This window comes from Camelina sativa, chromosome 10, assembly GCF_030686135.1.
Source record: "Camelina sativa cultivar CO46 ecotype springtype chromosome 10, ASM3068613v1".
Classification (NCBI taxonomy): Eukaryota; Viridiplantae; Streptophyta; class Magnoliopsida; order Brassicales; family Brassicaceae; genus Camelina; species Camelina sativa.
The window spans coordinates 1,510,960-1,526,457 of record NC_141889.1 but is presented as its reverse complement, the minus strand read 5'-3'; the positions used below and the strand labels follow the sequence as shown (position 1 = coordinate 1,526,457).

The following is a 15,498-nucleotide window of genomic DNA, read 5'->3' as shown; positions in this document are numbered from 1 at the left end:
AATTGTGTGAAATAAATTAATAACTCGTTACTGTGCCTTACTGATGATTCATCTTCGTAACAATCGCCAGGTCGCATATTCCGATGTTTACATGTTGTTTTAACTTTTTAAAGTAATGCTCTCTTTCTCATCTACCCCTCCTTGAGTAAACTAATTAAACTCTTAACCACGAAGATATAGACACAGTTTATGTCCAGAGAGGTTCTTCTTTGGTTTTCCCACCTGCTTTTTTTATCTAGACATAGACACTTAAACGTTAATGTATCTAATCTAATGATCAACTTGACGTGTACCAATTTTTCTATTCAAATATAGTTTGCTATTTCGACTATAAAGGTAAAATTCAATTAAGACCGTAATTTTCATTAACGTTTAACAAAATCAATTCACATTGGAAATTTAATATGACAATTAATATTGGTCCACATTATTTTGCTTTCATGAAAAGACCGGCCATTTCGTTACACCAATTATTGGGAAAACGAAAACGATATAAATCATCCTTTTTAAAAAGCTTAAATATGTAAAAAAAGATGCACGCACACATATAAGCTAGAGACACACTCGAGAGAAAGAAGAAGAGTCACCGTGATCACCACCATCACCGACACCGTCCGATCAAAATCAAACCATGTCAACGGCTCTGATCAACTCTCTCACATACTACCTCTCAGAGCATCCATACATCGTCGGGTTCCGTTGGAGCAACAGCCAATCATGGGGCTCCACGTGGTCTTTCCTCTTCACCTCAATATCTCTCTACATCGCCGTCTCCTCCACCCTCCACATCATCCTCTCCGCCGTACTCCGCCGTAACCGGTCCGTTCCTTTAGGCCACATCCCCGAACTCCACAGCCTTCTCATGTCACTTCTCTCCGCCACCATTTTCGCCGGAATTCTCCTCTCAGCCGCCGCGGAGATCCGTGATACACGGTGGTTCTGGCGGCGGAGCAAAACCGCCACTCCTCTCCAGTGGCTTCTCTGCTTCCCTCTCGGGACTCGTCCCTCCGGTCGTGTCTTCTTTTGGTCATACGCGTTTTACCTCACACGTTTCCTCCACATGTTTCGTACGATCTTCGCCGTTTTGCGTCGCCGGAGACTCGCCGTGTCACAGCTCTTCTGCAACTCCGCCATGGCCTTCACGTCGTTCCTCTGGCTCGAATTCTCGCAGTCGTACCAGATTCTAGCGATTTTATCGACGACGCTGGTTTACTCGGTGGTTTACGGGTACAGATTCTGGACCGGGTTTGGTTTACCCGGTTTGGCTTTCCCTTCGTTTGTGGTGAATTGTCAGTTGGTTCTCGTGGGCTGCAATCTCGTGTCTCACGCTGGGGTTCTTACGATGCACCTCTTTAAAGGTGGATGCAATGGGATCGGCGCGTGGGGTTTAAACTCGGTTCTCAACGGTGCGATTTTGTTGCTTTTCCTCAACTTTTATTTGAGAATGCATTCTCCTATGCGACGCCGTATCAACAACACTTCGCCGGAGATTGAATTACCAGCCAACGTAACGGAGAAGAATCTCATCATGGGTTGATGATCCTTTAGATACTCAACAAAGCAAACCAAATCCAATTTTTTTCTTTTACTTGGAAAATTGATAACTTGATCTAATTATCTCCGTCTCCTTAATCTAGTTTTGTGTATTATTAATTTACTCTAGTATGGTGTACACCTAGTAGTAAATTAATTGATTATAGACCACTTTTTTAACTAAGTAATGCAAGGGCTTAGATTATTTACGTCCAAAATACGGCATGACAAGAAGGTTTACTAGGTTTAAAGGGAATGGTGGATTGGATGAGGAAGATCAAAGCCTGCATAGTAATAAGGCCCAAATGTGTATTATTAAATCCCATAGTAAAAGAGCTTACAGAATAATGAGGCCCAGATATGTAAATTTGATTTCTCCAGTTTGTCTAAATACCCAAATACAAGTCAAATACCTTAGGCCGACAACTACAAGACAAAGCAAAATCACAAGTACAGAGTAAAAGAAAAGGTACAAGTACAGAGTAAAAAAGTAGGAAAAAGTACAAGTACTACTTGTTTCTTCCTTTACTTTTTTTTTTTGTTAAAAAACCATACAAGTTTATAAACTAGTTTGTGTCGGAAACCGTCTCTCTCTTCACCAGATCCGCCGATCTAAAGAAGGAGAAATTTTATCGCAAGAAAAGATTGATATCAATCCATAACCAATAAATCAGATCGTGGAGATCTGTAATTTTTGGTGTACAGAGTTGTGAATTGGGAATGCTAGAGCAGTCGACGACGATGTCGTCCAATTACGCCGAGCCAGAAGATAAAAGGAGGAAGAAGATGAAAGAGGCGTCTCCGTCGTGGTCTGGATTGTCGGACGAGGTGGTTGTGAGTTACTTGGCTCGCCTCGAGATTGGACCAAGCAGCCTTATCTCTCGTCTCCAAGAGACACCGCACTTTTGTGGCTTCCCCTGAGCTCTGCCGCTCGCGATCACTCATTGGTTGCACGGAGGCGTCTTTCTACGTCTACTTGCGGATCTTACCTGACCCAACCCCACGTTGGTTCGTCCTCACAGGTACCCTTGGCTGAAGCCGATCCCATCGCACCCCTGTTTGGCTCCAGAGTCATCCTCTTTCGTGGTGGTGGATTGGGGAATCTATGTAATTGGTGGAATCATAAACGGCGATCCAACTCCCGAAGTCTTGTTCCTCGACTGTTTCTCTCAGAGATGGTGTTGCGTCCCGTCCATGAAGATGGCTCGTGTTTCCCCCTCGGTAAGCCTAGTAGACGGAAAGATTTACGTTTTTGGAGGGTGCCGAAGAGAGGAAGTTGATGATTCCTCAAACTGGGCGGAGGTATTCGATCCAAAGACCCAAACTTGGTGTAGTTACTTCACTACTCCCAAGTTGGCACATAATATCAACCAAATTGTGGTGATAGAGGAGGAGAAGAAGGTTTACGCCGTGGATGACGATGACCAGAGCTTCAACCTTTTGCCAAGTGAAGGTAAATTTTGGAGAAGCGGGAAGAGAGATTCCAAGCTAGGAAACAGACACGATTGGTGTGTCATTGGGAAATTGTTATACTGTCGTGGTACTCGCGGGAGGATACGGTGGTGTCAGCCAGATGAGTTGGATTGGAAGGATGTGAAAGGTTTGGAAGAGCTGCAATTGTATCTCTCTAGTTCTAGATACATCATCGTCGATACCTTTGATGAACGGTTGATATGTTTATATTTTGTCTCTCCTTAGCATATATTTATCATGCATTTAGCTAGGATAACACATTGTTTTGCTTCATTTTCTAGTCCTTTCTATACACTTTGCATGTTTAGGTAGTTTTTGCATCATCCTTGCATACATTGTGCATTTTGGAGTATTTCAGGTATTTAGGAGACGTTGGAAGTCATTCTCGTCCGAGCCATTGTCGTTCGAGCCATTGTCGTCCGAGCCATTGTCGTCCGATCCATCTCTGGGAAGCGTCAATCGAGCCATCCGTTCGAGCCGTTCCACTCGAGTGGGATTTAGCTTTCGACGTCTTCATCAAAGTTGTAGAGAATTGAGTTATCTTTCCAACGCCGTTTATTTCAAGCCAATCGGAGGTATGGTTCAAGACTTATCATCGTTTTAGTGAATGCGTATACACCACGCTCGAGCCATGCTCTCCCGCCACGCACTCCAGCTTGTTTGATCGAGCCATGCTCCCCTGCCACGCACTCCAGCTTGTCTGATCGAGCCATGCTCCCCCGCCACGCACTCCAGCTTGTTTGATCGAGCCATGCTCCCCCGCCACGCGTTCCAGCTTGTTTGATCGAGCCATGCTCTCCCGCCACGCATTCCATTCGACGCGCACGGACTCGATCGCACATGATGGGAAGAAAGACGTTTGGTTTCACACGCTTCAGGAGATTACCAAACCAACGCTTTACCTTGTCATTTTAAGTTTTAGGGCTTTCCATGTTGGACTACTATATATACATTTTGTTAAGTCTTTGCTGAGAGGAATCTTTTATCTCGTTTTGTTCTGAAGGTTTTACCCTAGCCACCAAAAAACGTTCTCAGACTATTCCGACATCTTTGAGTTTATTCAGTATTTTCATTTGATTTCTTTTACAAGTTGTTATTTACTTTTAAATCTATCTAAGAATGCTTGTTTCAATGTTTTCTGGGTTTGCATCTTTGATGATGATTTTCGGATCTGAGTAGTGTAGTAGTTCTTGAGGATGAGATAGATTAGGTGGAGAATCTTAGGATGTAGAGTGTTTAAGCTTTGATTTGTATGATTCCCTTCTGGACTAGAGTTAGAAATACTTGTTTCTCTCTGATCAATTGGAACTAGGTTTTAGACATTTCCGCACCCAAAAGGTGTTCGATGAAATGTCTGACCAACTAGTGCCAGAGACTTACGTTCCTAGCCTAAGAGATTAGTTGTCTAGGATGTTTGTTGACGTGAATGAACTTGTTTTTCATACCATGCTTGATCATGTTTCTCTAGCGAGAGCTAGGTTTGGAAGTGGTTGAGTTTGAGTAGCTTTTGTCAAGAGATTGGATTAGCGAAGTTGTGATGTTCATTGTTTAGGGATAGTTTGTTTGTGGTATGTTAAACACTCTATAGACTAGGATACTCCACCGACATCAATTACTCCCATCCTTAGGACTTCTTTCTTTCTGATTTTTATTACATTCCTGAGACTGTTTCGTTTCTTGATTTTTAGTTCATGCTTAGACTCGTCTCCGTTTTCATTCATTTTAGTTTCTCGTCATGCATTCTCGTTTCTAGTTCTGTGACTCATTTCTGTTTTTGTATTGTCATCATTCTAGGACTGTTAGACAAACACTCTATTTGAATTGGCTTGACTTGTGATTTCTTGATTGCATTTTAATTGTTAGTAAAGTTTCCCAACTGGATTGACACCTTAAGTATTACAACTGTATAAGGTTAATTGAACCTACTAGGAGACACAAAAATCTTAGTATCAACGGTCAACAAAGACCAAAGTCAGATATGAAATTAGCAGACTCTGTAGTAACTCGGTTGGAAACATTGTCATCTTCTGGAACGCGCATCTTGCAAATTCTGAGACAATGGAGCGTTGGTCTGCAGAGATTTCTTTAGAGAGGCGGGATGGTAACGAGATTTGGGGGAAGATTGAGTGGTCCAATGTTGTCTTCAGTCTTGATCGTCTCTCAAATTCATATAGCGTTAAGGTCTTATTCTCTAATTCTGTCCGTGTGTGAATGTGTGATGTTCCCATCAATCAACTTGGGAACATTGTTATCTCCTGGAACGCACATCTTGGAGATTCTGAGAATATGAGCTTTGCTCTGCCGAGGTTTCCATGGAGAGGCGCCAGGATGCTATATCTGCGGGAATACTGAGTGGTCCAGTGCTGTCTTCAAACTCATATAGCGGTGATATTCCAGTTAATCTTCTCAATCCTTGTTTGAACTATTAATTATATCACATATGACTCAATGTTTGGTTATTGTTTGCTTTATCGTTGCTCTCTCTATATATGTGGAATTGCTTAGCTCGCCATTTTGGTGCATTAAGTTTTGTCCGGACCCTGCTGTAACGAACGCAAGTGCCTAAGGTTAAGGATGAAATTTGTAGGATTGTGCACAGTTTGGAAACAAAACTGTAAATGATTATAGTCAAGGATGAAATTTTGTACGATTGTGCATAGTTTGGTGGTTTAAAATTGCAATTGTTAAATCTAGTTCTCCTCTATAATCTCGTTATGATGAAAGCACAGTCCTAGGTGAAGGTTAGTATTTGATTTCTTTTAACTTTGAGAAGCATTGTGTGTAGATGTTATCTGGCATTTATCTGCACATGGCCAAATTACATGTGGAAACTGAATCTAGCATTCAGATGTCTGCTACAGATACTTGTATTTCTTCCATGTGGGGGTATAATTTCAGCCAGGATACATATATATACGATACAAATAGTTGAGGATAGTTAATCGTCAAACAAAAAGTTGAATCTATCTCTGTTTTGGATGGTAGATACTCGTGACATTGAGAGTGATGTAACAACAACATGAATCATATGTTAACAGGAACCGTCTCTTTTTTTGGTCTTCTCTTACTTTTTGCCTCCGTCTCATTTGTGCTCTCGTCTTGTTTGGCAAAATAAAATCTAAAAGCTTCGAAGATGACATAGAGATAATGCGATGTCTTATTGATATTCTCGAAGGTAAAGTAAAAATGTCATTGCTTAGTTCGCCATTTTGTCTGAAATTTTGCTTCGACTTTTCCAGTGTCCCCTTCACTTTCTCGATTTTTCCTCTGTTGTTGCAGTCCATTCCTAAGAAAATCCTTATTTTGCAATGTGATCGAGGGGAGTGTTAGAATGATATGATTATTGGGCTCTATACATTCTGATTAAAAAGGGTCATCTTATTTGTCTTGTCGATTCATCTCTCTCATGTAACATCTTATTTCTGTATATAAACTTCATTGTGTTTCCATACATCTAGAAAAAACGCGAAAGTTAATGAATCGAATTAGTTTGGATTTTCTTAATTTGTTTAATTATTATACAGTGCAGGTGCAATATACATAGATCCCAATTTACTACTCGTACATTTTTTAAACAAATTATTTCCAGCAAATGAACAAAGAATATTTTTACAAATAAATCAGGACCTAAGCGAGGATGTTAAGGGACGCCCTTGTAAGATGCAAAAACATCTCTAGGTACAGCCAAAAGAAGGAAAATAAGAATATAGGAAACTGCAATGTTACCCAATTCATTAACCTCGCAATAGCAATGGATCATCAAATTCTATATTGACTTCCTAATAAACAAAAAAAGTTGGTCAAAATGGTGCTAGTGACACACGTGATGTGAGTATCAGTTGCGATATATCAACTCTTTCTCTTCTCTTCTACTAATATATATTCTTTATGCCGACAAAAAAAGATTTATACAAGGTTCACGAAGTGAGAAAATTTATAGACAAAGTTATCTGAAAAAACATGCTAACAGAGAACTAGACAATCTCTATGCCTAGTGCTGCTAACCTACAAGGCTTTTGAGAGGAGACGGTTGCAACAAGATCTCTTCGGCATACAGTTGGGAATAAAGTCCACAGCAGCATGTCGCATGATCCATCCAGACAATCTTACAGTGTCGAAGATACACAGGCTCGGAGACATTTGAGATGACATCAGCTAACTCCCGAACCTGTACATTGATCTTCTCCACATAGGTAATTGCCTTCAAATATTGAATAAGAGAATAATGATCAGAAGTTACATAATTACTCAAACATAAACGAAGAGAGTTGTACCTCGTCCAATACTTTTTTGACTTTACAAAGAAGGCAATTTACCTATTTGGAAGGGATCGGTGTACAGGTTCGATACAAAAAATTATAGGTAAGTTTAAATTTTTGTTTCAGAGCTTGACCGACTCTGACTAACGAGAGAGTCAAAAACATGTTTTCTTTTGTTCTTTGTCGTCAAATTTTTTTCTCCCTCTAGATGACTAGATCTTGGGATTTATCTTCAAAAAACTAATATATATTCTTAAATTAAACCATCTCAATTGATGGTAATAATTTAGATTCCAATCATTATTTATATCTTCCTCAGTTCTTCCGTTTAGATATATAAAAAATCATGTGCAGTGCTCAATTGGTGGTATGATTATTGCAGCCATTCTCTCATTAGTTTCTTTGTATGATTTTTTGTTTACATAACATCATTAGTTTTTTTTTAATCTTCTTCGATTTATATGTATCTGTGGAAAGAGTTGCTGACTAAGATGGATAAACTATTTAAGACCAAACTATATGATATATAATTGCTTCAGCCAAAAATATAAAATAAACTAAACTAACTATGATATCACTTAAAGAACGATCAAATTGCATTCAATGGATATATATAAAAAAAAAAGACAGCCAATGTACAAAATTTATGCAACACATGAACAAATACTATTACTCAATTTGACAAATGATTTTTTTTTTTTTTTTTTTTTTTTTTTTTTGTAACTTGTGCATTAGAGTCCGAAATAAAATTTGATCATTGTCTTACGTGCATATAGTAATTAAGAAGATGCATGCAGGCATGCATATATAATATGCCAAGTCCATAACATTGCGTATTTTTTTAATTGAAGGTTGAAACTGTCACTGGGTGGTTCCAATTAGTAAAGTAATTAAGAAATTTTCACTAATCTAAAAACTAATTATGGATAAAGAAAAATTATGAACCCAATTAGTAAAGGCCCATTGGAACGTTGTGATCAATAATGTAAAGTAGAAGTACCACTAGACTCAATTTGGACTATAATTTTGTTTTGGTACGTTTTTCATTAAAAATGATTAGAGAATAATTTAATTTAATTAAATTACTCTATAGTTTCGATTTCAATAAATAAACATTATACCCCTTAATCGTCCACTTAATTATGATCGGGTCGGGACGCGGATCCTCTTTAACCCGGTAATAGAAGAAATAAAACTCGCGGATCCGTTTGTAATCCAGGATTATAATATTCGGATCCTGTATATTCTTTGTTTTTAGAATAATTATTCATGTCGCCAAACAGAGGTAGAATCCCTATAAATAAGAAAAATGCTATCCGAGTATTTAATGGCTTCAGTAATATCGAATATTAACTACTATCATACTTAATCCCTATAATTATTACAAATATTAATAATAAGGAGAAATCTTTAATACTTATGGATTGTGACTTTGTTGATACAAAATAATCAATAGATTAAATACGAAATTGTATATATATGTAAACTTATTTGATTTGCTTTTATATTGTGAGATATTTACGGAAACAAAAAATCAACTTAATACAATTAAATAAAAACAAATCATCATTTAGTTTAGATTTTTCAATATTTCCTTAACGAAATTATAGTAATTAATTATGATTAGTATATATGGAAAGAATAAAAAACGCAGAAATTATATATATGTAAAGTTGTAAACTAATTTACAAAAAATGTGTACTGTATATTCCACATCAACTAAATATTTTGGAATATGATTCATAATCACTATAAATATATGACTAATATGTTTTGAGTACAAATGAGTAGGAAGCTTGATTTATCAGGTATCCAAATTTAACAGTTTAATTTGGTTCTATATTGGAGCATATTTAAAATTTTAAAAAGTAAATATATATATTATAATATATTTACGTTTTTATAAAAAGTTTAAAAGATTATAAATATTTAAATTTTTATAGAATGTTTAAATTATTATAAATATTTGAACTCCATCGAAAGTTTAAAATATTATAATATATTTAATTTTATAAAATATTTAAGTAATATTATTATTTTTACTCTTAAAATTTTTAAAATCTAAAAAAAGTTTGAGTTAAACCAGTTAAAACAGGTATTTTTATCAAACTATAAATTAAATTGGTTTTTTTACAATTTTATTAATATTTGAAATATCAAATATTAACTTCTAAATGATAACCTAAATATACCTAATCTCGCTATAAATACAATGGTTTCCTAACCATTGAAATATCTCACACTAAAATTTAACAAGCAGCTTCTCCTCTTTTGACAACAAACCAAAATAAAGAAAAACTCATATTTTTACAAAACTACTATCTGATATTGTGGTGTGTCTATCCTCATACAAAACTATTATCCGATATTGTGGAGTGTCTATTCTCTTACAAAACTACTATCCAATATTACGGTGTGTCTGTTTTCGTGAAAATCTACATTTTACAAACTACTATTAGAATTTCCAATTTACTGTATAACCCCAAATATACAAATAAACATTAATAAAGAAAATAGTAAAAAAAAACTATATTACAAAAATATAAATTACAAAAAAAAAAGTAACTAACAAAATATATAATTTCGTGCTGTAGCACGGGGTATCACCTAGTACTTAAAAGAAAGACCAAAAGAAAATCAAATAGTGATTCACGAAACAAAAGTTTTGCTTGCTTGGACATAATCTCCATAGCCGTCTTCTTCAGTTTTTATGCTCTCTGACCTGCAATACTTGTAGTAGATATACTGCAATATTATCTGTTACGTTTTTTTTGGATTAAGGTAGCAAAATAAAAACATAATGGGAATGTGATCATTCTTATTTTTCATTTTTGAGATTGTGAAAATAGTTAGAAAGGATACAAATAGATCGAGTACGACGCAGACAATAGCATCAAGCAACCAAGGGAGGTTTGGTTTGATGTTGTCCCATTCAGTTGTTCGGACAAGAATACTACCAACATATGTTGCATTGGCTACAAGCGCGAATACAAACATAAGTGGATTCATACCCTGCCAAATTATCAAACCATATTTTTAATTAGATCACATACTACAATTACAGTTAATTATACTTAATATTTGTTTGTTGGTTGCCTTGTAGTTCTAGTGTTTTTTACCTCAACGCTTCCTCTTTTGATCTAGTTGTAGAGACATCGTCCTGGGTAAAGAATCAGATTAGTATCCAATATCATAAACAACAAGCAAATAAAAAATATGAATCAAGATTTGCTAAAGATGGCCTACGTTGAGCCAAATCTGAGGGATGCGTCCGCCCATGTAAATGGCGGCCATTAGCCATCCCAACCATTGTCCCAACGCGCTATGCTCTACTATTCTTTCCTGCACAGAGACAACAATGTTTTGAAAGTCACTTTCTCGCATTTTCACTCATACAGTAGAAAACAACGAAATGCTATTAGTCACGCACATTTAGAAGCCGTCTGCTTGAAGCATGTGCGTACTTTTCAGCTAAGCTTTTGGCCTGAAGCGGAAGACTTGCCGATGCAGCCAAAAACGTTCCGAAACCTGCCTGAGAACAAGAAGTCCAGAATGGGTCAATATTTGTTGTTCTTTCAACCCTTAAGTGGTTTTTTTAGTTCGCTAAGTAAAAATAAATCACAAACCGGTCTAGGTATTGGCCTTGGTTGGGTAATGGTTTTAGTTGCTATGACAGGACACGTAGACATTGTCTCATCTTCATCCGATGAAGAACCATTTTCTATTGCCAAAGCCGAAGGCCCACTCTTAGCCACTCGAAAGTACGATGATCTTGATGGAGGTGTTCCGCTTCCTGCCAACGATCTTGCCGACCTGAACATATAGTCACAATTGAATTAAACTAATGTATAGGTTCTAGATTTCATCAGCAATTATTTAATAATTTTATTTTAAAAATGGTTACTCTTTTCATCTGTTTCTACAAAATCTTGAGAAAACGACAAGAAAAAAACAGAGTGGGCAGGGGAAAAGCAATAGTATATAATAAAAAATCTATGACGCATTATATATGAAACTAATGTCACAAACTTTAACTTACTCGTAGTCAATCAAATTAGAGTAAACTAAATAAAGAATCCGTACGTGTAATAGAACTCTCTCCGAGGAGAATCTTTGTAAGATCCTCTTGGGATGGAAATAGCAGATCCCGTCGTCTTCGGTGGTTTCAATGGTCTCTTCTCTTCATCTTCCTCATCCTTAACAAAATAGTTATGATAATTAATTAACACCTAACAATGTAATCAGCTTAAAATTTTATGATTAGCACTATATATAATTACCGTTTGACAGATCTTAGTGCGTCCATGTCTACAAAGTCTGTAGATGTAATCGTAGTAAATAGTCTGGATCACCAATACCACAGTGCTCACGGTGTAAAGCTATAAGCAAAAAAGTTGAAAGAAAGTGAAATTAAGGGGCTAAAATTGTAAATAGAATAAAACTTATGGCGGTTGAATCAAAATAAACAATCCCGAGAAAATCTATACTATAATAATTTCATGGAAAAGACACGTAAGCTTTGTGGCGACATATGTTTATGCGGCGAGAAGACGACGATGTTACCAAGGCTGTGTAGAGCTGAGTCGGCAACTGTTGAATAAAGACGACAAAATTTGAGAAAACGACAATAAAAATGAAATAATATGTTTATCAGATCATAGATGTTTGTGTAACTTACAGTAGCTGGTTCAAGAAGACAACCGACGAGATTGAAGATGTCACTGCACCGATTGATGAAAATCATATAAATAACGTTAGAAGAGACTTGGTTACTATCATAACTGATGAAAATTGAAGATGATGGTGAGTGTATACAGACCCGGCAACCCAAGCGAGGAGGAAGGAGAGAGAGACACCGTGACTTGACTTTGTACGGAAGTTAGTGATGATCTGAGGAATCTCTGCGACCCCCCAACAGATGAGGCTAGCGATTCCAAGTGCGAACGAAACGTCGTCGTTTATGTTACAGAGACAGTCGTCGAAGTATCTCTCTACCCATCTCACGCATGCCTTCTTCTCCTTTAAGCAGTAACCTTCATACACCAACACCATCTCTCTTAGTTCTTTCTCTCTCTATATATTATCTGTTTGTATCTCTCTCTCTCTCCGAGGGTCTAGATTATTATATAGGATAATGGGTGAAGAAAATGACAAAATCATGTTAAAGGAGATAGGAGAGAGATATATATGTCTAATAAGATACATGTATTCATCATATACTTGGGACCATTTATTTTACTTGATGAACTGTATCGTGCTGCGTATTAGCCAAATCAAAGCTTGTAACGTTTTCGAATCTCTTAGACTATAATTAGTCTTATATATTATAATTATTTGCGTACTATACTAGTGGATTAAGAAGCATTACCAAGTTGTTTATGTAGTAAAATCGATATCTGACATTAACTACGTAAGATTAAAAGCTAAGACCATGATGATACCAAAGTGCACAAACTGACATAGTACATAACTAAGAATCTTCTTTCAACCGGCTGAAGAAAACGGTGGATGTATGATTAATAATGAGGCATATTCTCTTTTTATATGCTGAATCTCTCAGATGTTCAGTCTTTTTTTGCACGGTTTGTTAGGTATATTCTTTTTCATATTCTCTAACATTTGATTTGAGTAATAGATTCCTATGAGGCTATGAACTAAACCGTAAGCCGTAAGAAAATGTCATCAGATTAAACAGAAACTTATGTATTCGTCTTCATTATATATTGTACTTCTTTGGTTAATTCTAATTTAATGGTTGTGAAAGTCACAGAGTATATATGTAATTCTTTCGGTTGAAATTTTGAAATTGAAAACCAAATCTAATCCCGTTTACTAATTTGTCTTTTTTCTTGGTAGTATTGATTATTTTATGGTTCAAACTTCGAAGTGTACGAGAAACTTATTGGAATAACTCCATGATGTTGACGCTAGCTGTAATAGTGTAAAAGATGCTGTAATTTTCATACCTCATTATTATCTAAGCAACTTGCATTTTGTCGTATCAAATTCAAAACTTTAGATATTTCCCAAACTTCTCTCCTATTTACAAAGCAAACATTAGATCAAAATAATTAGTACTACTTTTTTTGCCTATTGGTAACTCATTTTTGGAAAAGCCCGACAAGGTTGTAAAATTTTGTACTTTTGTGTCGCGATTGGCTGACGCAAAACAACGGTCCACAATTTTTTACTGAACCAGGAATTAAATATTTAACAATATACGAAGGTGCCAAATAGATATCGTGGTGGCATCATGTTACGAGAGGATGATGACATCTTTCATGAACCGACATTAATGATATCTTCATGAAACGGGTTCTTGACTTTTTACTCTTTAAAGACTAAAGTGTCGTCAGTTGAATAATTTCAAATTTAGTTGCGGATTATGTAATGGTTCTTGAATTTTGACATAACACTTAAATGGTCCCATTTAATTTGCCGTATAATTATAAAAATTAAATAACAGTAACAAAATTTAATACGTTGCCACGTTACGTCCTTCTCCTCGACAAGACATTGTGAACGATCAATCCAGTAACAATAATTCTGAATGCCGAGCACTCTCCAACCACTAATTTCGTTAACATCATACGGTATAATGTTTAATGACTACATTAAATTAGAAAAGTTGAATTTTAGCCATTGATTGTTTTCGCTGCCAAAAAAAAAAACATCGATTTTTTAAATGTATCATGCCAAAGAAATAGATCATGTTCATTATGAAACAACATTTTCAGTTAATCAGTTTAATCGATGGTAAAAAAAAAGAATCAAGAATCCGTTAGGTCTCTCTCCAACGTGAATATGCTCAGATTTTTTTTTTTTTAAGAAATCCTTTGCAACTTTTACAAATAGAAAAATCCTATATATCTCTCGGATAAATAAAGTTTGATATGGTAATAAATAAATACTATGGTAAAAATATATATATATATATAATATCTCAAATAAAATATTTCGAAAACATCAACGTTTGATAGAGTAATAATGGTTATAAGAAAAGAAGAGAGCTTTGCTGATAGGACAAAAGGAAAGAAAGAAACGGCGACGAGGTGCCGCGACAAGTTGGTGGAGGAAGTGGGAAACACGTGTGATCATATCACTATATCTCTTGTATCTATCCTCATACACATCTTCATATTGTTGTTTGTATCTCTATCATTTGTTGATAATGTCTAATATTTTATATTTGAAAACTAATGATTGAGAATTGACGAGAGACGTTTACGATTTTTATCCTCTAGAACTAGAACTCCTACATCGAGAGCTCATCTTCAATATTATACTAATGATTTTTGAACGTACATAAAACAATATAATCACATACAATGGATGAAATGTATGACAACACTGAACAACATGAATAGCAAACAATAAACGAAATTTCCGAATCATCGTTTATAATACTTTGCATATATAGACTGAAGGTTTAATATCTTATACACCTAAAACCGTATTCTAGGATATAAAGTTTGAGCTTAGAAGTATTTGTTCATATGTCGGGAATTAAGTAGATATATACTTGGATACTGGATGATACGATTGTAAAGACCATTAACGAAAGACCAGTATAAAAGATAGAAAAGGAGAGAGCATCTAGTTTTTATTCCCTTCACAAAATGTAACTTTTTTCCACACAAAAGTTTATATTTTTATCAGATGGCTAGCATGCATATCTTAATAATTTTGTTAGAGAGGTCAATATGACTATAGTTATACATTCCAAGTTTTTGACCTTCGTCCTCTCAGCGTATAGAAGAGCCATATATATTTAGAATTTTGATATGTACTCATACAGACACACATATTATATATTACTATATATATATATATATAATGTAGATAAGTCTATCCATTTTCTTTTTATCCATTTGGTTTAGATATGACAAATTCAAACTAGTGAACGAAGAAATTTAGATGAAAAACCTAAATTTTCATACAAGCCCTACCACAGAAACGATTTAAAATAAAATAAAAAGCCTAATGGACCCAACAAAATGAAAACCCCATGACGTTTTGTAAATTCTCAAAGCTGAAGCAATGTTTGTATTGAGCATAAGCTTCTTCTACACACATACATCTTTGCAAATAGAGAAATCGGGGAGTTTTTGACTATTCGACTACATAATTTACTTATCCACATGTTCTAGTCCTACACAACCTTACTTCATATTGACATATTCCATAAGAAAAAATGAAAAAGAATTGTGCAACCAGCATCCAATTTATAGAA

At 35.6% G+C, this 15,498-nt stretch overlaps 2 protein-coding genes and 1 pseudogene across 7 annotated transcripts; 2 read left to right on the top strand and 1 right to left on the bottom strand.

Annotated features, from left to right (window-relative positions):
* Positions 1-467: 467 nt before the first annotated feature.
* LOC109124888 (fatty acid elongase 3-like) lies at positions 468-1,738 on the top strand. The gene has a single exon (XM_010433825.3). It carries the CDS (start codon positions 632-634, stop codon positions 1,535-1,537), a length of 906 nt encoding a protein of 301 aa, XP_010432127.1. The 5' UTR covers positions 468-631; the 3' UTR covers positions 1,538-1,738.
* A 536-nt stretch (positions 1,739-2,274) lies between these two features.
* On the top strand, positions 2,275-6,504 carry LOC109126913 (putative F-box/kelch-repeat protein At3g24610; annotated as a pseudogene). The gene is made up of 2 exons (XR_015569050.1): positions 2,275-3,180; positions 4,936-6,504. The product of XR_015569050.1 is annotated as a putative F-box/kelch-repeat protein At3g24610 (transcript).
* Positions 6,505-9,705: 3,201 nt separating this feature from the next.
* Positions 9,706-12,423, bottom strand: LOC104716448 (vacuolar lysine transporter YPQ1-like). 5 transcript variants are annotated; one of them, XR_015569307.1, is made up of 11 exons: positions 12,085-12,423; positions 11,944-11,986; positions 11,829-11,855; positions 11,546-11,644; positions 11,349-11,461; positions 10,892-11,078; positions 10,696-10,797; positions 10,512-10,607; positions 10,385-10,425; positions 10,128-10,277; positions 9,706-10,022 (listed from the first exon to the last, which is right to left on the bottom strand). XR_015569307.1 is itself a non-coding variant. In XM_010433823.3 (11 exons), the coding sequence occupies exons 1-11, from the start codon at positions 12,315-12,317 to the stop codon at positions 9,915-9,917; spliced, it is 1,179 nt and encodes a 392-aa protein (XP_010432125.1). In that variant the 5' UTR covers positions 12,318-12,423; the 3' UTR covers positions 9,706-9,914. The 5 variants fall into 5 exon arrangements, 2 of the variants coding, with proteins under 2 accessions (XP_010432125.1, XP_019086376.1); XR_015569309.1 differs by having other exon boundaries at positions 10,696-10,793; XM_010433823.3 differs by having other exon boundaries at positions 10,385-10,405.
* Positions 12,424-15,498: the final 3,075 nt, after the last annotated feature.